Source organism: Serinus canaria, chromosome 6, assembly GCF_022539315.1.
Source record: "Serinus canaria isolate serCan28SL12 chromosome 6, serCan2020, whole genome shotgun sequence".
NCBI lineage: Eukaryota > Metazoa > Chordata > Aves > Passeriformes > Fringillidae > Serinus > Serinus canaria.
In genome coordinates, this window is record NC_066320.1 from 24,507,349 (window position 1) to 24,531,859 (window position 24,511).

General features: G+C 41.0%; 2 protein-coding genes across 3 annotated transcripts in view; one reads left to right on the forward strand and one right to left on the reverse strand.

Annotated features, from left to right (window-relative positions):
- The window catches only part of SMC3 (structural maintenance of chromosomes 3), a 1,169,611-nt gene that overhangs the window by 272,900 nt on the left and 872,200 nt on the right, over window positions 1-24,511 (forward strand). The window lies entirely within an intron of this gene.
- The window catches only part of LOC103814130 (VPS10 domain-containing receptor SorCS1), a 258,007-nt gene that overhangs the window by 25,339 nt on the left and 208,157 nt on the right, over window positions 1-24,511 (reverse strand). The window contains exons 13-19 of the mRNA XM_030241082.2: window positions 23,692-23,783; window positions 22,576-22,683; window positions 21,467-21,584; window positions 19,611-19,741; window positions 11,880-11,993; window positions 9,602-9,773; window positions 529-715 (exon numbers count right to left, since the gene is read on the reverse strand). Coding sequence (XP_030096942.2) covers window positions 529-715; window positions 9,602-9,773; window positions 11,880-11,993; window positions 19,611-19,741; window positions 21,467-21,584; window positions 22,576-22,683; window positions 23,692-23,783 — 922 coding nt within the window. The remainder of the gene's footprint in view (window positions 1-528; window positions 716-9,601; window positions 9,774-11,879; window positions 11,994-19,610; window positions 19,742-21,466; window positions 21,585-22,575; window positions 22,684-23,691; window positions 23,784-24,511) is intronic.

Consider the following 24,511-nt stretch of genomic DNA (forward strand, 5'->3'; position numbering starts at 1 on the left):
AAAGCAATGTGAGGATTTTTTTTTTTTGTCATTACTATTTAATACAAAGATTTTGGTTCCTATGACAACAGAAACACTGAAAAGCACTGGTTTCCATCCCAGAGGTGGGTGTGTTTCATTAGAGAGCAAAACATGCACAAAGTAAAATTCAAAGCTTTTAAAAGTCATTAAAGATCCCTGGGTGTCTTTGTTGTTCTGGAAGTGTAAGCTTTATAATGAAAGTGCATTTCAGAAAGGGCTGGACAGTCCTTTGAGGTGTCCTAAATTAGACTATCCAAAACTAGAGGTAAATCATGATTAAAAAAGCAAAAGTTATTGATTAAACTCAATAATCTTAGCGGTCTTTTCCAACCTTAATGAATTTATGTTTCCTCTCAGCCTGGAATCAACAGTCTGTCTGGAGGACAGCTGAACACATCATTTCCCACCACTCTGGACCCAGCTGCCAGATTCCAAATGTCACCTCTAGCTCCCAGGAACAATTCTACAAGAAAACCAGCAGCTATCAAGGGGTATGAAGATACATACACGTTACATGCAGGTAGAGAACGGCGCTGTCCGAGCCCAGGCTGTTTTCCACCAGCACGGTCACCCGGAATATGCCCACGTTCTGGTAGATGTGCTTGATCCCATCCTCTGTTGAGCTGAGATTGGCATATGACACAGCGATGCCATCTCCAAAATCCACCTGGATGAGGGATCTCTGGAGGTCTCCCTGTGGTGGAAGAGAAAGGATCAAAACAGACTCTGTGCTGCTTTTGACAGACAGATCAGCGGGGTGAGTGAGACCAAGCAGAAAAGGGTAACAAGGTTTGCTATACCAGAGGAACAGCCTGCACTGACCTGTCAAACAATCATGGCTGCTAAAGATCCCTCCCTTTCATGTGAGATACAGCATCTTGTCTTACCTTTGAACATCCTCACCCCCTAGGAAATCCCCCTCTGGCTCTGCATGGTGCTCATGCTGCCTGTGCACACTTGCAGGCTACTGCCGTGGAGCACGTCCCCAGCCTGGTGCACTGAAGCAATGGGCACTATCTGGAATGATGGAAAATTAATAGCTGATCATTAATAACCTTTCAAAAAATTGGCTGAAAGTACATCTCATTTACTTTGGGTTTGTTTCCTCTTCCTTTTCTTTCTTACTTTTTCTCCCTCTTTTCCTTTGAGAGGGAAACAGTCCTCTGGATGCCCAATTTCCCTTCTGGAATGAAAGGTGCCTGTGTGAATGGATGGCATCAGGCAGGTATCCACACCAGAAAGAGATGTGAATGTATGTGACTATGAGAGGAAATTGTAACAGAACTTTTATATTCCTCATGTTCTCTCAGTCTTTTTATAACATGTGAAGGCAGAAATAGTGGAGGCTTGCCTGAATGGAAATCAAAAAGAGCAGAGCTATACCTGATGGTGGCAAGAGCAACAAATTTTCCCAGATGCTTTCTTTTAATAGACTAAAGTTGTTTTTGCACTGCCCTGGCACCCTGCTGGAAGCTCTGTTGCTTCCAAATAGATGAGACAAAACTAACTGTGTTGCTCTGTTGTGGAGAATCCCAAACTGAAGGTGTGGTAGGGGAAATGGTCTTAAGAACAGAGTTCTGTAATTTGTTGAGCTGAGTTATTAGAAAGATGTGCAGATTCAAACATGATGCAGTGCTTTAGGCACTTGTGTCTGTTTGACTGAGCTAACAGAAGCCATCAAATGGGTTTTGCTTCCAGCCAGAAGTGAAACACATGACCTCTGAACATCTTTCAGAGGGGGACTGTTCTTATCTCAAGTCCAGTGCAGGACTCAAACCAAATACAGAGGTCTCTGATCACCCTTGGATGATCTCCCAATTCCTCCAGGTCCATCATTATTAGGGTTTTGTCTTCTTACTCAAAAGAAGATGATGTCTTTGAACATGACTTTGAAAAGCTTTTCACATGGTTAAAACTGTGCCACCATAATGACCCTGCTGGATTCACCAGCTCTGAGGATATTCAAGGCCATGCAGCTGAAATTTGTTTCAGGTCATGGAATATTCCTCCACATATCTGAGGTAGCAGCAGAAGATGAAAAGTGTGACAGAATAGCTTCATTTCTGCAACTGGCAAAATTTGTGTTCTAATGAACCTTCTTCTCCTCTTGTGTTCATTTTGTCCATAGCCATGAAACTCACGTTGCCTACAGGTGTAGCCAGGGAAAGGAGCCATTTCTAAGGCATGCAAGATTTGGATTTCAATTTCTAGGTAGAGGAGATGCTGACAGAAACTACTGAAAATCTAATTAGAGAAGAACTTCAGCTGCTGTTCCCCCAGTCTTTTTTATTTGTCTTGGCCTTTCCTGTTTTAAAACCCTTTGAACTGGAAACACATTTTCAACTGAGTAAGATCCAGGCTGTAACACTCCTCTGAAAATGCCACATTTTGGAAATCTGACATTACAAATTCTATCTTAGGAAGTGGGAGAGAAAAGTCAGGAAAACAAAGAGACTGTGTTTTGACTTGTCCTAATATTTTATCTGTGCCAGGTAAAAGCACAGGCAAAGTAAGGCAGGAAGAGAAAGCAGATGAGCCAAAATCAAAACATTTTCACACAGCCCACACCTGATTTAAACCAACCCAGCTGTCACTGTCTCTGGTCTCCAGCATCTCTCCAGAGCCACTGGAAAGAGGTTGCCTATCCATACATCTTGTAGAAACCCCTCCTGTTGCTTTTTCCAGCTTCTCCTTTTTATTTTGTCAAGCTCAATACGCCACAAAAGAATTTTTCTGAAGCTTTTAGCCCAAATTAGGCAGATGCAAAACTCTCTGCATTACTTGCAGGAGACAGACACTGCTGCTGGAGTGTTTTCATGCATTAATTAATTTGGTCTACTTTAGATTAACTCCTTTCTCTGCAATATTGATAGGGGCTTAAACACATACTGAGCCTTAAGAACTTTTAGCCTGACAAGAAGTCCTCAAAACTAAAAACAAGTTTGCCAAGGCCCCATATTAAACCCTTTACCTACCTAGACAACATCAGTTACTAAAATGTGCATCAGAAATTTACTATTTTCTAAGGTATTTTCTCAATAAATGTCCAGGTTTTTTCAAGCATATACAAAATATTCCTCTCCCTCCTTCCTGGTCTTGCCTCCTAAGCCAAGTGCACCTTTTCCTTGCGTCTCGACCAAAGGAGCCTCGAGTGCACACAAGACCTGGATGCTACCAAAAAACTCTGGGAAGCTTCCTGCCTCAGGGTATATGAAGAAAACATTCCATACAGTTTCCAATAATATTTTTATATTTTGATTCCTTTAATGGATCTCTCAATATTTTGGTGGATGTGAAATGTAGGATTCTCTTATACACACCACTGTAATCTTGCCCTGAAAGTTGTAATAATGCATCTTCCTTATTGACTTTGAGTATTTGGATCTAAATGTAAGTATTAAAAAATGGAAAAAACACAGCTCAAGATTTATAATTTTGGTTCCCATGTTTCAGATTTCATTTTTAAGTCTTTAATTATGCACAGACTTCTGTGTCTTCCTTAGAGATGTTGACAATAGATTTAATTATCCTTTGCAAGAAACAGACACAGCTGCTGTTGGAGGTTTTCATGGATTAATTAATTCTGCTTTCTTTAGATTAACCCTTTTCCCTCTTTGGCATTTTCCTATCACCAAAAGAAATCAGTCATCAAAGATGTTTTTACTGGAACTGAATATCTACACATGGCACACGTTTAGTCTAGATCTGTTTAAAGTATATTCTTAATTTTTACCAGATACTCAGATCCAATTTGATCAAGAAATTAAAAACATGCTTTTCTGTGCAAATCCCTGATTTCAGAGAGATGGTCCTAATTTCTCAAATCAGGAACTGAACAGAAAGGTGCCTTTTAGCAGAGCAAATAGCTTGACACTTTTCACATGTACTTCTTTTTCAATACCAAATAGTGAATTGTACTGGTCACATCATTCACCCTGACTGCCAGTTGCTGCAGCTCAATTCAGCTATGAGCTCTTTTTACAGTACTAGATCTTCTGTGCCCCACAGGAATCAATAACAGCCTCTCAGGATTATGCAGAATAATTCAACCTGTGTGACTGGAAGTGCATTACAAGGCTGTAGTGCTGTGTGTCATTAGGAAGGCAAGGTCCACTTTCATACAATTTCACGGAATTTCAACAATGAATTTAAAAATGCATGAAAGGCTCTGATTTCTCCCAACCAGCTTGTCCTCATCAGAAAATACAATTATAATTCAGATGACAGTGGTACAGGGGAGGGTACAGACTGTGTTCTTTGTGTGTTATTACAGGAGTGTAGTGCTGCTAGTAAGATAAACAGACGTGATTCAGCATGTGCATTGAAAGTTAGAATGAAGGGTTCGTATTTCTGTAATCATTACTAACAAACTTGTGCTATCAAAAGAGGGAACACAGTGGGATACCATCAAAAAAAAATACAGACTGTGCTTTTAATTACTACTAGCTTTGCATCTTTAATTTGAGTACATCAACAATCAAAACAATCCTAATGCTAAGCTCATCTCCAGAAACTTCAGCTGAGTTGAATACTGAATTGCACCAAACAATAGTGCTGAGGTGGGAAATGTTAATGGCATTATCCCAGCAGGATCCCCAAGCTCATTAAATGTACCCAAGACACAGTGTACCTTGTACAGCCATGCATCAACATTGTCATTACAGAGAGCCACGGCAGTCTTCAGGAAATTCAGGGCCTCATTTGTATGTTCACATGGTAAGAGAGAGTCCTCTGAATTTATGAGCAATCACTACACAAATGCAAGGCATGGGGGGTATGAGGCAGAAGGGAATAAACATCAGAAAGTTTAAGTTTCTTGCCCAAGGTCATGCAGAAGGAGCTCAGAGTGAGGTTCAGGAATGAGTTCAGATTGCCTGAATTGTAGCCTGTGGCCTGAAGTGTAGGAACAAATTAGCTTTCCCCACACATGAGTCTAATCCAAACATCACACAGCAGCAGCAAGCAGTTAAAAGCAAGCCAAAATCTACTCCCAGTGGAGTGACTTTGCCAAGTGAGAACTGAGGCAGACCTGGAATGTCAAAGATTTTTGGCTGTCATTTTATCAAGATAAAAAATAAATTAGAGGAGGCAGTTTCTCTGTGAATTATCTGTAATGAAACAGTCAAAGGCCTGAACCTTCCTGCCCTGAATGTCTTTACCATCCATTTCCTCAGCAAAGATGTGTGAGCAATGGGATGAAACAAGTTTGAAAGGCATTGTGCTGAGCAGCCTTGCTCTGGAGGCTGCAGCTTTCACAGTCTCAGTACAGCAGCACAAGTGTCTGATGTTCATACAAATAACTCCAACACACAAATAACAATTGTGGTTGTGACAGGCAAGAGACCTACGTCACCATGTGATCAGGAAGGCACACAGGAACAACACACACTTGATAAAATCCCTCTGCTTTCTACAACAGAGAAGCGAAACATGTCAAGGACGTTGGGTTGAACAACTTAAGTAGGAAAAGTGCCTTCGTAACTTTGTGTTTTGGATTTCTTTTGTTGCTGTCCAAAAATAAAGCAAGGATTCAGGTTCTTAGGCAGAGAAATGACTCTTGTTGGATGGTGCAGTGTGAGAGGTACCAGCCCTGAGTCTCTGCATGTAGCCCAGGCCACGGTAAGAGATTTACCTTTTAACTGGCAGCATGTTTAGGCAATGAAAAATTTGCATTTAAGCACAGCTAATTGTCTCATGTGCTGTCACACAATGACAAAATGCTGCTGGTATTTTGCTTATCTCATGGCAATTTAAGAGCAAAATTCCCAGGTTAAGTATGGTGTCTTGCTTACTAAACACTTCTAAAATATCATAAAATGCAACACATGATAGTTAGTAAAGGCAATACTGATGATTCCTGGCTATTGTCACCCACTAAAAAAAACATGATAATTATACCCAGAATAATTGGACAAATAACTTGGCCAAACCTTTCCAATAATGGGACCATAAATATTAAGTTCAAGGTGACCTTGCAAGCAATTTAGAGGAAGTCATACAGAAATTCTAAAAAGTGACAGATGACTTTTGAAAGAATTCTTTAAATCATCTTCAGATGATTTAAATATGACCTGTTGGCTGGGTTTGCTTTTAATGTTATTTATATGCTGCCAGATATAAATGCTTCACAGGAAAATTTCATGTGAGTCAGGGTTGGAGAAACTGGGCCAGAATCCCAGCAATGCTCAGTGTGCTCCTGGGTTTGGTTCCTGCCCTCCCTCCACTTGCACAGACTTCAGTGATGATTTTCTTTTGTGTCTTCTTCAATAGCAGAACACTTCTGAATGCCTTGTCCTTGCTTCTCTTGAGGCATCTTTTGCTCACACTGTGTTTTTGTCAGAATGCACAGTCGTGGCTCTCAGCATCACCACAGGCACAACCAGCCTCTACAAGGAACCACTGTGCTGTGGTTCCTGTCCCTGAATCCCACACCTGAGTGAAAACATCAGCTTTTTACTGCTGCCATTTGTCTCTTCCTGCCCTCTTAGCAATCTGCTCCACTACAGAGACACAGTGAATTTTCAGGGCCTCCAGTCAACCTGCTTTTGTAGTCTGTTCCTCTTTTCAAACCCAGGTGGATTCCTAGATGGAGCAGGAAGCCCTAGAAAGATAACAGGAGTACAAATCTCAAACAGACTCTTGTACCTTGGCTCACCAGCTTCTCTTTTTCCTTTTTTTTTTTCCCCTTTTTCTGCAGATCAAGTGGAACATGGGCATGAAAAAAGAGAGCCAGAAGGTTGCAGTGTATGAAACAGCTCTGCAGATTTGAAGGCTTCAAACAAACTGTCTCAGCGGGATACAGGAGATGTTAAGATGCAAAAGGAAAGGCCATTGCTTTTTCACACCCTGAAAGATATCAGCTGTCACTCACACTATAGGAGGAGTCCTCACCAGGGTGTAGCACTCAAAAATACTGCCCACTACTCCAGGGAGCAAGGGTTTAATAGTGCTGGAGAAAAGTGCTGGAAAAGATGTGCAAGGTCACATATCTAGCCCTTTTTAACTTTCCTTATGCCTTCTCCTCAATAAAAATGGAGTGGTACAGATTTTTGGATACTGATAATCCTCGATTGTGCCATACACCTGTGCAGGGCAGAACTAAACAGAAATTGGCAAATTCTTGTCTTGTGATACCTCTGCCTTGTATGCAAGGGAAAGGAACTTCCCTTTGGGAAGCAGGGTTGGATTAAATAATCTCCAGAGATCCCTTTCAACCTCAATTATTCTGTGAAATCAATAACCATTTTATAAAAGGATGCTTGTTCTTTTGATGGGTTGTTTAACTTTCCTAGTGAGTGGTGGATTTTTTGTCACTGAAACAGTTAAATTGGTAAATGGTTTAGTCTACACACACTTCTGCTGCTTCAACTACATTTTATTGCCCTACAGCTTGCACATAACTGGGCAAATATTCCTGTTTGTTGAATATTTCTTTTGTTGCAATACCCACACAAAGTCATTGCCAGACTGGGTAAAATTTGCCCAAAGGTTTTGTTGGTTGCTCTTTAAGTTGACAAATCTAGGAGCAGGAGGTCAAAATTCATCTAACAGGGAGAGTAATTGGAAAGGCTGGAGGCTGATCAATACTGCTTCAGCCCTCAGAGCAATTCCTAACCTCTTCCTTATCAGATACACTGGAAGAAGAGCTCCCTTTAGATCTCCTCAGAACTGACTCACTCACTCATCAAAACATCTGTTCTGTACTCCTTGACACCCAGCATGAGAGAGGCACCATCTCACACTGGAGAAGGTGTTGCTTCCAGACTCTGGTGCACAGTGAAGCAGAGCTGCCAGAAAAGATCAGAATGAACAAAAGAGACAGAACAATGCACAGCAGCTCCCTGTATGACAGGGTGGTCAGGGTTCTCTTACATGATATGTGAGCTGAAGCACAAATGTCCTGCTCATGAAAGAGCAGGACATTTGTCCTGAGTTTCCCACACTCTGGGTGATTGTCGCTCCCTCTGACTATTGGCATAATTCTTAGTTTTGTGACTGACTATTCAGATTATCCATCTCCTTCTCCCAGTTTGTTTTAAAACTTTGCTCAGAAGAGAAAAGTGATGGAAAGTGCACTCTTTTTACTCTTTCTTTTTTTTTAAAGACTCAAGACTGACTCTTGTTTTGGACCTTTTCCTTTTCATCTTTATATGCAGAAATCAATAATTTAACCAAATGAAACTGTATGTTCACACTGTTATTACAGCACCACAGTAGCAATGCTGTATGACTATCAGTAGGGAAACAAAGTGACCATATTTTGGAGAAAATAAACATTCAGGTCAAAAACTGCTTTGGGTTAGATATGATTGATCATATGGTATTGCCTTTACAAATCAGGACACCGGTTTGCTGGGAAAAGCATCAATAACAGAGATGTAAAAAAAAATTCCTTTCCTCAGAGATGACATTTACTATGGAGAGGGTCAGAAGTAATTTCCTTGAATACTCTAAATTATACTTTAAACTAAAAAAGGATGTACATTATTCCTTGAATACCCTAAACTATAAAAAGATGTACATTGTCTCTTGGTGTTAAAGCATACTTTGTCAAGGATTTGTTGGCCAGTAAGAGAGGAAAATGGGTAGAAGTTTAAAGAAATCAAATTAGATTAGGGAAAAAGAGAAAACTTATTTGTGAATGTTCCTGCTTGTGCACCTGCAATTAAACACAGATAGAGAAGTGCTGAAAAAAAGAAAGAGGTGAAAAGATTTAAATACTTTTTTCTATGGATTCAGGAATGGAGGGAGCAGAACAATGAAATACCAAGTTAAGTTACAGATATAATAAAAACACAGTTCAGAGCCCAAATCAGCTTCACAATTGCAATGAATTTCAGACTTCAACCTGCTGAGGACATCTTGAGATTTCACCCATAAATGCCTAAACAATATGCACCAATTTGTGTGATGGGGACCCAGCTGCACATGTACTATTTCTCATCTTTGGTTTAAAACCAGTGGAAAACAAATATGTAAAATCACTTTCAAAAACCAGCAGAAAGCAAAAAACACAATCAAGGATGGCGGATCAGAATTCAAACCTGCAGTCTTCAGCTCTCCCGTGAAATTCCCAAATTAAACCAAATCCCAGTTTTTATCAGCTTCTCCCAGACATTACCCCGGGCACCACAATGACACCCCTTCCATCTCCATGCATTTCGGAGCAAACTCCACCCATCTACATCCAGGCCGTGACTTCACACCACCCTGTCTCGCTTCACCTCTCTGCAAACTCCTCGTGGCACGAGTCGCGCTCAGCCACGCGCGGGGTGAGTGTCCCCAGAGCCCACCTCCTCCAGCTGCACCAGGAAGGTGACTCCCCAGAGCCCACCTCCTCCAGCTGCACCAGGAAGGTGACTCCCCAGAGCCCACCTCCTCCAGCTGCACCAGGAAGGTGACTCCCCAGAGCCCACCTCCTCCAGCTGCACCAGGAAGGTGACTCCCCAGAGCCCACCTCCTCCAGCTGCACCAGGAAGGTGACTCCCCAGAGCCTACCTCCTCCAGCTGCACCAGGAAGGTGACTCCCCAGAGCCCACCTCCTCCAGCTGCACCAGGAAGGTGACTCCCCAGAGCCTACCTCCTCCAGCTGCACCAGGAAGGTGACGTTGAGGCCCTGCTGGGCCGTCAGGCGCCCGTCGGCCGTGAGGATGCGCAGGCCCTGCGGAGGTTTGCCCGGGCACTGCTGGGGCTTGGCCGTGTAGCGCTCCCGCACCCCGTCCGTGCAGTTGTTGGAAACAACCTTCCGGTACCTGCCAGGTGAGACAGAGTGTGGGAACCCAGGGGATGTTTCCCTGTCTGCTCTGCGGGGCCCTGACCCCCCAGGGGAGCACTGACTTTGACCCTCGTTCATGGAGAAAGTTTCTTAAACTTCAAGATAGACTAGAATCCACAAAAGTGTGAAATAGGTTATAGAGAGCAATGTAGGTGTATCACTTAGGGGAGAAATTTGTAGTATGCTGTGGATGGGAGCAAGATGGAGGGCCCAGGGTGTCGTCCTGGGCTTCTTCTTCCTCCTTCTTCATGGGTTTGGGTGGCACTTTGTAAACGGGTGGAAAAGCATTGCCGGCTTTTAGGGATCAGTTACTGGGTTAAAAAGGGAAATAATTTAGGTGTCAGTTCCTAATTGGATAGCTTAGCTGTAAAAAACCTTGTAATGAAAGACTGTTTGCCATTTTGGCAGTGCTTTTCCAGCGTGCTGAGCCTGGCGTGGACAGCATGGAAAACTCTAGATAAGATAATAATAAACAAGAACTCAAAGACTGAAAAAATCCCGTGCATCTCTCCTTCCTGACACAAGACCACTCCAGGAGGGTCTCCCCCGACACAGGGGAGCCCCCTGAGAGGGCCCAGCCAGAGTCCCAGAAGTCAGGGAATCGGCAACAGTACCCCTACAACAGAGTGGAAATTTTCCAGAGTAGAAATCCATTTTGGTTTAGGTGAAATGTACATCTTTGAATTAAATCTGTGGCTTGCAAACATAGCAGTTTGGTTGACTGCCTGTTCTCACAAAAAACCTATGCTCTAAGAAACTGCTTTGGCCAAAGGACAGAGATAAGGAAGGGCCCCTGGAACGCTGAAACAGATGGAGAGGCTGCAGGAGAAAGGGCAGGATGAGCCAGGAGTTCTTTCTGTACTTTCTGATAAAAAAACTAGCTGCAGGTGTAACACAAAATCAGTAAAATGAATATTTATGAACCTGTTGTGAAATTCCATGCGTATGGATTAGTAAGGAAGATAAAAAGAGATCTGGAGATCCCAGAGGTACACGTGTCATTTTAAGGGAACGATCCCCACACGCATCCAGCGCTGTAATAAACATACAGGCTTTACAACTTTCACTAAAATTGTGGAGTTTGGGGTTTTTTCCACAATTCACAAAGGACAGGGAAACCCCTGCCAGGTGCTGACAAGGAGCACTGCAGGGTTAACTGAGAACAGGTGCCTTTAGACTAAGGAGATTGTTAGAAAACAAAGATTCCCAAATGTATTTCAGTATTTGTCTCAGCCAAGCATTCCTCATGTGCCCAACACACCAGGAGCTCATACTGGAGTTAATGGCATGTGATAATTTCCTGCAATATTCCCATTTCCTGGTATCTTGTAAGGTACCATAAATTGCCCAAACCATAAAATGATATGTTACGAGTTAAATAACTATAAAGTTATAAATAAACCATATACAGATACAGTATGGCATTGTATTCAATCATTACACTGTTGGGCAAAGTTTAACAACTTTTCTCCATTTCTTACTAGTTGTAAGTAAAGTGCCTCTAGAGATGTAACCCTCAAGGGGTAGAACAATAAGAATTGAAGCAAAAAGCAGATTCTGCCCATCTTTCAGTGTACAAACCCTCCAAAACCAGCTTGGGTTGCTTTGTTCGCTTTAATCTCCTGCATCATAAATGAAGCCTGCCAGGATCTTAACTTAAACTACATCTTCCATTGACTTCCAAGAGGGCCAAAGACCAGTCAGCATTCAACCTAGCTGCCCATCTGTTACTTCACTTCACATGGACATCACTTTCATCTCTCTCCACTAATTTATCTTCCAGTGTTTCTGCCTTACCTGATCTCACAGGATTTTAAGGGAAGCCTTTCCAGAAATATTAATGATTTGACCATACAGTCTCCCCCCAATTTTTTTTAAGGCATCACCTTCCAGAGAAAAGTCTGGGCCGTACCATACACGATGGAGATCTGGAGTGACAGATGTGCAACCCAACAAAGGTGGGGATGAAAATGTCCCAAGGGCTTCAGCCAGCTTTGGCACATCTACAGGTGTAATCTGTAGATGTCATTGGGTTAAATCCATATGGGTGCTCTGGCTAAGTAAAGCCTGGTGAGCCACTTACCCAGTGCTGTTGAGGTAACTCTGTCCAAGGCTGCAGTCTTTTGACAAGGAGGATGGGTTATACCAAAATGCTGGTAAACACTGGCCATTGCTGTGGCGTTCATATCCATAATCACTGTTGTGACATTAAAAGAAACCATCACATAAAACCCCAAAAGAACAAACACGGTATTAGCTCATGCTCTCTTACTGTTAACAAAAGTTTTGATTTTCCTCTGTCTGTTTACTAGGATTTCTGATTTTATTTTCACTGACAGAACAGATTCTTCATTTCACTTCAGCTTTTTTTAATTGGGGTAGTTATCTTGCATAAATCCCAGTATAAAAAAGAACCAGAGCAGGTAGTTTATGAGTATTGCTTCAATTATTCTCTCTCCATAGACTAACACTACCTCTTAGGATAAAATCTAGGCTCAAATATAAAAAAAACCAAACCAAACCAAAAACCCCGAACAAACAAACAAATGCCCCAAAACCAAAACACCAACAAAAAAACCCACACACAAACAAACAAAAAACCCCAGAAATCTAAGCTAAATCACCACTGTCTCATTCATGTCTTAGGAAACTGAAGGGCTAAAAAGCTAATTGCATTTGGAAACGATATCACACAGGATGCAGAGGAAAATTTACAGCCCTCAGAGAGCTCTTGCCTGAAGACATTAACAGCATATTTGGTAATGGGAAAGAATTCTGTGATCTTCAATTCTCTTTTTGTTTGGACTAGGAAATGCTACCAAAAATCACATTAGAAACAACGAGTCAAACTTTAATCTTTTGTCACAATTTGAGCTTAGCTATGAGTAAATTTCCTTTGGTTTAACTAAAAACATTTCAAATAATTCCTGATTCTAAATAAACAAAAACTCTATAAAAAATGTTATTGCAAGGAAAAAAAATCATCCAACTAACAGCAAACCTCTTTAATCAGTATTCCATTCACATGTGGGTTTACTTTCCAGTCGTTGAGTAATGAGCACTGCTTGGTTGGATAATCATTCTTATTCCTTTTACTAAGCCTTCTCCATAGCTCATAATGGAGCAGTAATGGGATGTTGTTTCTGAGAACTGCTGTAAAGAGTCCACCAACTCCATTCCTATATTCCAGTTGCAACAGAGTCCTGGATCTTAAAATGGCTTTTCTGTGAAGTATTTTTTACTCATTATCTTTAATGCCTTGGTATCAAGTAGCCTGATTTTCCAAGAGAAGAGGAGCAGGGCAGTTTTAGATTATGTGATTAAGGGCTCATATTTGTATATGTATGTAAAGAAGCAGAGAGAAAAAACAGGAGATGGAAGAATCCCCAACAACCTGATCAGAGTTAGTGGAGCCCCTGCTCCAGCTCCTCTCAGAGCTGTCACAGGACAGCCATCAGTCCTCGGCCAGGGTGAGACCTACCAGATCATATATTAACAACAAGAAGAGTGTTTAACTTAATGAAGACTTTGTTCAAGTGTCTTGAAAAAGCAGGATGACTTAAAAATAAAACATAGTGAGCGACTAGTAAACAATGCTAAGAAGCCTAGTACCAGTCTAAGATATAAGACAAAGAAGAAAAAAAGGAGACAATGTTTTGACTTTGTTGCATTTTTTTGTAGTGGTTATCAAAAAAAGACATCTAAAATAGTTCAGTCACCACATTTTAATTCTGCTTCAACTTTTTTCTTCTGGATAAAGAAAAAAAATGTTTTGAGGCAATCTTAAAATGGCCAAATTACAAAGATGACATTAGGAAAAGGAAATTAATGCTGCTTATCTCTTAAGAAAACTCCTAAACATATATTGGACTGCATGAATGTTCCAAAGAAACATTTTGGCAGCTGTAGTGCTTGGAGTATCTACAACAAGTAATTGAGAACATACTTTAGGAAACTGCAATGAAGTAGATGACCTAAATGGTCTTTTCCTCATTTTTTTTGACTGAATTTTCATCAATCTATTTACTCAGATGGTTCCAACTCAGTGCTGCTTAATTGCTTTGGAAGCATCAGCCAGCCAATTCTCCACTGCCATGTGCTTCTATAATCATCCTTGTTGGAATAAGAACACTATAGCTGCAGAATACACTTTGTAATGAAGAATAACACCATTCTGATTTGCTTGGAGAAAACAAATATTTACATACAAATGGGACTCCTGTATTTTTGTAATTCATTTGTAAATACTCTGCAGCACTGTATTCCTAAGTTATCGTGTGTGACTCTAATTAAAAAGCTGTAACACTGTACACTCAGACAGTGTTCTGTAATCAGGTGAAAACAAAACAAACTAATACAGTGAAATCTGCCTCAGAGGGGATCAGTACTCACAATCCAATTTGATGCAGCAGTCTGGGCTTTCTTACTATGCACATGCCTAGATTCAAGCTGCTATTTTGGTTCCTATTCCTACCTGTAAATCTGGGCAAGCCAAGCTGGACTTAAACAGTTTAGACTGTACGTGGACATATTTCTCAAAGTCAAGAGAAAGAAATCCCAGGATTTTCCACAGCAGAAATAGCTATAAGCACAGAAGTTTCACAGTGTTGTTTCCAGGCTTGCAAATCATCTGGCTCATTAAGGCCCTACAGAAATATCATCCCAGCAAATGACATGAATTGCTGCGCCATATCCCTCCACAGATGCAGCAGCCACCCGTTCACCTCTGCAGTCTTGGAATCTAATGAATTCCTTGGCTACAGGCTGGTGCAGAACACTGATGCTGACAACAAATTGCTGCCTACAATTTGGCACAACAGGCTTTGTAGCAATCAAGAAGCATTACCATCAATTGGATGTCCAGAGCACGAGCCAGTACAGCAAAGTCTGGAGATGGGGAAGGCATCAGCCTCAGCCTGCAATCAGCTCCCTGAGTCATTGCCTGGGAACTGGGAATTGGAATTTGCATATATTGATGGTATTTTGTGCCTGCCTGAAAAGAACTCGGGTGACACAGATAATGTATCTCCTAAAAAGGAGTGGAGCGTTTGCCATCAGGGATTGCTTTATCAGTAGGAAGCAGCCTGTCTTGTGGCTCTCATTGATTATGGTTTTACCCTTTTACTGGTTTAAACTGGAATCCTGTTTGTCTTAGTCAAGTAGAACTGCAAGTTCTTTTCTGTAATTAGATACAAATTCATTCGAGACATTTTGTATCTCTGCTCAATGCTCACGATAAATTCTTTTATCTAATGTTATTTTCACCATAGGTAATAATAAAAGAAAAGAAATCCCCTAAGAAAATTTGTAATTTGAAAAGAGACCTGGCAAACATACTGTTTAGAAGAACTGTTAATTCACATGGAATTATTAAAATCCTACTGCTCTAAGATATAGAAATAACCAGGTAATTCAGATGAGTGATTTCCATGTTTATAGCTTCTAAAAATCAATATATGACTTAGCATGTAATCATAGAAATTCCTTAAGATTGACAGCTTCACCTTAAGGTCAGCTATGCCAGAAGCTGACAACGCTCCTTATGCTTTTGTATGCTCAGCTTTCCAAACATTTTGGACATTAAATGGGATGGAATTGAGCTATCTCTGAAAAGAGTCACCTTTTTTCTGCAGTTTCCAAAAGCCCTGGTGGGAAGGCTGTGGCCACAGCACTGGAAAAGTCTCACTACCTTTTGATTCACTTAATACAATTTTCTAATATAAGTCTCACTACCTTTTGATTCACTTAATACCATTTTCTAATATTTAACCATGATTCAAGTGTAGATGTGTATTAAAGGGGAGCTGTGCTTGTTCCCCAGTTCTGCAGGACCTGACATGGGATTTAACCCAGAGAAGGATGGATTCAACTTCAGTCTGAACTGTGGATCTACAAAGGTGTACAATTATAATTGCATTGCAGTGTTTGGAGTCGAGCTATACCAGCTTATGTTAATATGGAACCTAAAATCCCCAGAACCTTTCCAGTAAATCCATGCCTGGTAGGTATCCAGGCCCTTAAAGTTGCAGAGATGCACTGTAGATTCTGCATAGTGAATCTGCATTTTCCACAAGCACTCAAAATGAACTAAAAATTCATTCTAAATTACTATTTGTTAGCTAACCAGGCCCAGGGAGCAATTGCAGGTGTATTTCAGAGCTGGCACCTGCACAATCTGAAGTGATGCTGGTGACACACAAAGCCAGCAGAATCTAACCACACTCAGTGTGTGTCCCCTGCCTCCCTGGGGTTTGTCAGAACAGTCTCTCCTGATACAGGGCTCTGATGTTTTAGCATAGGAGCTCACTCCAGCAGGCAGGGCTGTAATTTAGGTGCCTGAGAATATAAAAAGAGCCAGCCTGATCCTTGCTGACATCATCTGTGAAATAAATAAGCAGACCTGATTCCAGTTGTACCAAGGCACCTTTGTGCCTCTCTGACAATCCAAAACCACTAGCACCAGTATCAACAGGCTCATTCTTCCCATGAAGCTGTGAGGTATGGGAATGCTGACAGAAGAAGCTGTCAGTATTGATGACAGCAGGTTCAGAGGGAGGACTGGCAGTGGGACACTTCACTCAAAGTTCCTATTAAAGGACCTGGGAGGCAGGTGGCTGAAGGATGAACTCCACCAAAGGTTTCCATCTGTGTCTAGGAGGTGTTTCTGCTGAAGAGATATCGCTGCAATAACGCTCAGATGGCAGAAGGAACACAATGTGAGGAAACTGGGTAAATTAATGCTTTAATAACACCCAGTAACGGTGCCATCCATTTACCCAAATCAATTAAAAGAAGAAGGAGATTCTCGTTTCTAGGCTGTTGCTAGGACAGACTTGCCGCGGGCTGCAGCGCATCCAGGTCCCCATTCCTGAAGCGCTGTTGCCCTCTGGCTGCGAGCCTCATTCCCTGCACGGAGAGCTGGGAATGGCTCAGCCCGGCCCGGCCCCTCCGGCTCCCAGTCCCGGATAAATAAATGATAAATAAACGATAAATAAAAGCTCTCTGCTGGCAGAGGAGTCCCGCTTCCAGGGCTGGAGGAACCACACTCTCTTCTAATGGCACTCGGTTTTGCTGCTGCACAAAGCAATAAACAAATGTGCCCTTTTCCCTGAGAAAGGAGTACCAATGGGCTGCAGGCAGATTTGAAATTAATCTGGAGTTCTGTGATATTACAAGGAAAAAAAAAATAGAAAATCTTTGTCTTTTATACCTGGTATTTTTCTCCTGAACTGATAAAAAAGGACTTGCAGGATTAACAGCAATAACACTTTTTCTCATTTTACCTGACCAGAGAGATACAATTTTTACTCCAATCTCTGACAAGCTGAGATAATAAAATTTTCTCCATATAAATTTAGTGTTTAAACAGCAATGGCAGCACAATGATAGGGACTGTTGTTTTCTTCAACTCTCTATACAAACTTGGGTTCTGTAACCACAGAAAATACAAAAAGCTGTCCAACTTATTTCAAGATTCAAAAATCAAGTGTGGGCAGCGGAGGAGCTTCTCCCTATCTGGGGGATACATGTTCCCTTCAATCTCCTTCAACTAAGAGCTCTGCCCAGCAAAAAAAAAAAAAAAAAAAAAAAAAGTACTGAAATGTCATGAGTGAGGATGATGAAAGTGGTTTTTTTTCTTCCTGAAAAGGAAAGAACTCCACAGAGGGCACCCTTCCACAGAGAGAATTCATTCCCTGACTTCCTCGAAACCTCCCTCCAACTTCTGCAGGGTGAATTGGCAGTGAAGCCTCGTGCAGAGTCCAACAAGGCAGGCACTGGAAGTTACAGGGGTGCAGCAGCATCTTTGCCTTTCTTAGCAGACAGAATTGCTTTTTTTCTCACCTTTTTCTTTTCTCCTTTTCTGTCCTGCTCTGGCAAATCTATGTAAAATGATGCTCCTGATGAGTATTTTTGGTAAATGTTTCTGAACTGGATGCTTTAAGCAATATTTCAATCTTTTTTCATCAGAGGCAGTAGGGAAGGAAGCTGAAATGGATAAAGTAGAAATCCAGGTCTGAGGACTGTAGGAATAACTTGAGCTCAGGGAGAAGTGGAGGAGATCATGACAGCCTGGTCTAAACCAAAAGAGATTCCACGAGAAGGAGAAAGGTCCTTGGTCAGAAAGATCTTAATTCTGCCTCTTGAAACCGATTTGAGGAGTCTTGTTCATGCATGTGAACTGTGAGTGCCTGTTGTACATGCCCAGTCATCCAGGCTTTCTCTTAGAGATTGTCCCACAGCCCAGCAGAGCCTTTGGAGGAAGTTTCCTTGAGGTGAACATTAAAGAAATAAAAGCATGTTTCCACCAGCAAATGTCACTGTGGTACTTTTGTTCTGTACCTAGCAGCAAAGCTTTATAGTGGCAAGGCACAAAGTCAATTTTAATGAAATAAATGTATTCATTCTCAGAGAGAAGTGCTGGAAGGAAAGCATATTTTTATCAGAAGTTTCAGGTATCAGAAGTTTCCCTTACAAGTGCCAGGGATTTAAACACTAATGGACTGACTGTGAATCAAGTGCATCAACTATTTTATAAGGCCATGAGGTTGGCTCAGCATTGTACTGCATGCCCTATAAGAGAGTCAAAATTTTCAGGGAATTCCCTTGATTTTAATGGTAGTTTGGGGTTTTTGGTTTGGCTGTTATCTTTTTTACATTACTAGAGAAACATTGAATGATTGAAAACCAGGAGCTTTGGACACCTAAATGATGAACTACACACAGATCTTCTTTCTAGAAAAGAACTAAATGGAATACAAGGGAAAAAATACCTATATTGACAGAATCTGTGCCAAAATATGTTCATAATTGTTATTGTTTGGAGCAAGAGAATGGGCTTTTTTTTAAACACAATATAAAAGCCTCCTGTGATTCTGTGATTTTATACAGAAAAAATACTCTATATTTATGTAGGAGTGAGAAGGGAAACACTATAAAGTTCCATACAAAATATTGATGGGATGAACCTTTTCAGAATTCACACAGCAGATTCTGGGTTTAATTAGTAACATGACATAGATCTGGGTGGGTGAGCACAAAGGGAGTTTATCAGCACTGCCAAGCAGCCAACATTTCTCTTATCCAAGATACTAAGGAACTTGCAGACTTGGAGAAAAAAAGGTAGGAAAGAGATTTCAATAATGTGGTTCCCTGCCTTTTTTGTGCAAATTGCTGTGAGTCAGCAGTAATACTGAAATGAAACCAGCAGCTGAAGATTTTATCACGCCATGCAGAACTCACCAATGGACTCTATTTCCTATAGCAGACATCAGAGAAGAAAAGGCTTCAGAAGGAGATTAACTCAAATCATAAAGGCAGTGTCTGCTGGATACTGTCAAACATGATGGTCCAGATGCAACAAACGACCCAGGAATTTATTTCCTAGATATCTGATTCTAGAACTGAAGGCATACTTTGTGTATGCATATATTTACTTTTACTCCTATATACATATGGGTGTATGTGTTAAGAATTTATTTTATTTTTTACTCAATGCTGTTATCTGTCTTCAGACTACTCTCAGCCACCCTTGTTCATTGCTAAGGTTAGAGGTGCTGAATTGACCTGTTTCCTTACTGGTGCACAGAGCTGTGACCTGGAAAAGGTCTTCTCAGCACTGATTTTGTGGGAGCTTCAGGAGATTACAGATCCCTATTCCACCTTTCCTTCTTTACCACACCTGCACGATCAGGGAGCAGCCCATTTCAATACCTACACATTTATTAATTTCTGCTCTCTGCAAGAAGCCTGCAGCCTCTCCAAGGCTCCCCATGGTGCTGTGTGAGAGCACCCAGTCCTTCTGCCCACTGCTCACCAGTCAAAGTCTGCCTCTGTGCACACGCAGGGCTCTGAGGTCATGGCCCCAGCATATTTCCCTTGCATGCATTTCTTCTCTGACTTGCGCTTCCTGTAGATCCTTTTTGCTCCCATGATGCAAGCTTCTCCCTGGAAACAAAGCCAGAAACATTTCTTGGATGCCAACCAGGCTATTTGTGTCACCTGGTGTCTCCAAGCCTGTGCAATGGGAGGTGTTACTCAAGGGAAGAGGATGGGGAGCCAAATGCCATCTCAGAACACTGGAGTTAATTAAAGCTACTGGAGCTTTAACTGAAACTAAATCAACTTTTTCAATACACACTAAGAAATTATCTGAAATTACTTACATATCTTACTCAGTTCTGAATTTGTTCCAAAGCCCAAAAACATTTGATACAGGCCCATTTCAGAGCAACTGAAAACATGGTCTGATTTCTCTGCAGTCTGAGGCACACAGCAGGTTTATTTCTTTGGTCTGACCTCTCTGGGAATATTTTCATTCAGTAGAAACTTGTAATGTGTGTTTATGTAAATACTTCCCATGGATGAGTTCGGTTTTAGGGGGTTTGACTTGTTATGTAGATGCTAAAACTCCCCATCTTCAGCACCCTTCTTAGCGTTTCTATCTAGGGAACAAGGCTCAGCCTTGCAATCTCAGTGGAAAGGAATTCAAAAGGCAAGAGTACACAGAAGCCTTCCTAAAAATAGTTCTGCAAGCTCCAAAGCCAATATTCTCAAAGAAGTACTGCAAAATCCTTGGTATTTTTGCTTATGCAAGCACAAGAAAGCAAAGAACAAAATACAGTGGAGTCCCTCTTATCACCTTTTATTCTGTTAAAATTGTTGTGGAAAATTTTTTCATGGCTTTGAGTAGATGGCATGAAACAGAAGGGCTTGAATAGCAACTGGTCTAAAATGCTATGCTTCCTTGAAATTCAATGCTGTACTGATTTTCAGCATCTAAAGATCTAAGTAATAACTGGTATTTTTAGTGTTGAGTTGTGCCTTGTGTGAGCAGCTAGTCTGAGTCAAGCCACTTTCATTTCATATTCATTATTAAATTCTTGCCCAGCAAGATATATACAGAAAGACAACCTTTGATGATATAAATGTGTGCTTTGCTCTAGACTTCAGTGCAGCCTGTGGTGTTTATATAACCAGAGCATTTGGGCCATATGTTATTCTAACCTGATGAAACATAGGCTGTTGTGTCTTGGCAGAGCTGGGAAGGTGCCTCGAGGCAGGTGCAGGCACTGTGCAGAGCAGCTCACCTTGCTGGGCATGAATTCAGGGAGTTCAAAGAGTGATGCAGCAGCTGCATCCAGGATGCACAGTGCAGGTCATGGGGGCCAAGGAATTGGGGATTAAAGTGCCCAACTCCCACAGCAGAGAGACACGGAATAGGAATGAAATCAAGTGAGCAAGAAATGAGGCTAAGAGGGCCAGAAATGGGAGAAACAAATGCAAAACAACTAGAATGGTCTTAAGACGCTGGCTCTGAGGACACAGAATGATGAAGGAGAGAAAGGAGGTTAAGGATGGGAAAACTGGATTGTAAGAGTGAAGGTGTTCAGGCCTCAGTGGCAGTTCTTCTGCTGTTGTCATATTGTTTCAAGTCTGCATAAGTCTAAGGTAATTTTCTGTGAGCAGGATGACACCCAAAATGCAGTTGCTCATCCTTCAGGGACCACAGAGTCTGAATCTGAGGCCAACACACCAGTGCAACAGAATAGACCCAGCCAGGAAGGGATGAGCTGACACCAAAGTGTTAGGAGAAGAAACTGGATTGTGCTGATCTTGAACTGTAGGATCATTAGCTACTTCAGGTCACATCCCAGCATCCTCCCTTCTCACCTGGCTATGGAGCTGCCAAGGCCTGTAGTCCTCTTCCTCACATCTCCGATCAAAGATGGACTTGTAGTCTACTTTCACCAGCTGCCACTCTGAGCGGTGGCTGAAGTGTCCAAACACCCTGCAGAATGCAGCAGGAGGAACATACAGTGAAAGGAGTCTGGTAGTTACAGAGGTACAGTCACCACAATTTCCAACAGACATCAATTGCTTTAAGAGTGAGAGTCCTACTCATTTTCACAGGACTGACAAAGTGCAGCTTAGCCTGCTGAATATCTATAACCCTATTAGAAACTGAAAAATTGCATGGAGCTTTCATTCTGTTCTCTAAGACCCTCCCATTTATGACAATATCCAAAATGACTAAACTTGAAGAGTTAAGAGAAGACTAAATGTGGGGCTGGAGACAGATAAAACACTTCAAGAGTTTTATCTGAGTTTTAAGCTTTGGGAATCCCTTCCATGCAAATTGAAACCAGAACCTGAAGGAAAATTCTTCATACATCTTTATTAGCTCAGATTAGTTTCCAAGCCTCATATTCTACTTATTACAGGTCAATCAGAAATACTTCCTGTTTTATAAATCTGATTTCAGATAAAATATCACAGTTTCTGCCATACTGAGTCCAGATTTATGCAGCATGCAGAACTCAGCATACCACATTGAAACTAAACATTATTTTTCATGAGTCAGCCTCGAGGCAACATTTTGTCATTCATTTTTACAAAAGAATGTCTTCACTTATCTGAGTCTCATTTAAAAAAATGAAAAAAAAAAAGGAATGCAGCAGCAAAAACACAGATATAAAAAAAAACCTCATCATTTTTCTTTCAAATATTAATCTGTTAACAGTAACTCTGCTTTATATCACATTCAATTTGAGGAGTCAGGTTTCATGCTGATAAGCTAAGTGATAATGTGTTTGCAGCTTGTAAGAACCATGTTTGTAATCCCTCAGTCACACCACAAATAAATTGATGATTTAGCAACAGAAGACTCCACACTCTTGGCTGCAGATTGTAGTTGGTTTGGTCTCCAACCAGAAATGGCACTATTCCAAAATACCACATGTGGTTCACCTGCACAGCACCATTATGGCATGCTCACTTACGTCATGATGAGGGTTTCCTCTCCAGGCTCCCCTAAAACTCCATCTACAAACAGTGGGAGGGATGTGAAACTGTACTTGCTCCAAGATCTCCCTTCATCAAAACTTAACCTAGAGGAGAAAGCAGAATTAGTGTCTTCTTTCCCTACTCTCCTGTTTTACTCAAAGGGATTCTTCTTTAGTCCACTACAGCTGCTAAGGAGAAGTGGAAAACAGCTTCTCTTATTGGATTCTGATTTTTTGGTCCTTTAAATAACTATTTTTTGGGGAAGCATCATAAATCAAAGCATTGATCAAGCTTGTCTGGCATCATACCACTAACCCACGCCCAATATTTATTTAGAATTTATGTTAAAGATTGATGCTCAAAGGGCAAAAATGTAGCCTAAGCATAAGATTAAAAAAAAACAAAAAAACAAGTGATTTTGAACATCTGGTTTTTGAGTCCCCAGTATAAAACATTTTGAGGTTAGTTATATGGAAGATGAGCTTCTTCAGACCAGCAGTCCCCCCTGTGGGGAGTGCAAGTGAAAGCCTGGGACCACTCATCATTTCTTAAGACTTGGGTCTGGGTGTTTCAGATTCTGATATGACACTAACTGTAGTGGAAGTAAATAATACAGAACAGCACAAATCCATACTCTGCCTCCTCACTCAGGAATGCTAACTTGCACTTGTGCATTATCAGTTACATAACCCTGAATGTATTCAACAAAATTCTGGTGCAAAAGTGCTGCCTGCCACACAGAAGGTAAGTTCATCAATAATTTTGAAAATTAGGATTACTTTGGTAACTTAAGGAGAGACAAAAGCATAAACAATATACACACACACACACATATTCAGATATATATTATAAACAAACAAAGCCAAAAAGCCAAGCTGTGGTAATTCAGGAGGGCTGTGGAATTACACTGATTAGATCCCAAATCTGGCTAAGCCAAAATTATGTAAACTGTAATTTCCAGGATTTCTTAGCTTTATCTGATCTAATGTTTGCCAGTATCTTAACTAATACTTTCTAGATTAGATCTGCAGAAGACTGGATGCATACTAAGTGCCTGCTTCCTGCATCTGGAAAGAGGGACAGCAGCCTTTTAGCACAAATGGAGTCATTACCAGAGGTGCCTGATAGGCAGAGATGTGTGTTTCATGGCAACAAGTACTCCACCTTGGTCCAGGTACAGAACACTGTGCTCTTCCTCAAAGATCTGGAAAAAAAAAAAAAGTAAAAAGTGTTATTCAAACCTATTACCCTAAATACCAAGAAAATGCTACAGTTCTTTAAGTAGGATCATGACACAGGACAGTTATTTGCTAGGAAAATTATAAAGTAGAGGAAGTTATAGATATATTTCCTGGACTCATTTTTCTTTATTTTTTGGGCATTTTTTCCCACAGTTTTTCCAGGTCCATGGAAAATTCATTCTTCCCTTGCTTGACAGAAAGTTAGAAATGTGATTTTTTGCAAGGATCAACAATTTCCCTCCTTTCGATGACAAATTTTTGCTTAAAGAAGAATTTCATGTGTTTGCACATGTCTGGCCCCATCTCAAATAATTGATTTAGACAGAAAAAATGAGGCTGGTCAAACACTGCAAAATAATTAGATTCTTGGATTATCAAATATTGGAAAATATTTTCTCTCCCTGTGTCTTTTTTGTATTAACTTTCTGCAAACATCTGCTCTACAGTCTATACAGCAGCATTTGTTAGTCTGAGAAAGTTACTCTTTCTCTCCATGACTTGATATCCCATTCAGAAAATAGGAATAACAGAATTTCCTGATCTGAAGATAAACACATTAGAGGGTATTTCTTAACAGGTGAGACTCCACTAAATATTAGGAACTAGATATAATTTCATCATCCAGTCTCTTTCCACAGGTAGGTAGCTTTGGCACAAGGCAAACTGAATTTTGGCTTTTTCTGAATTTTGA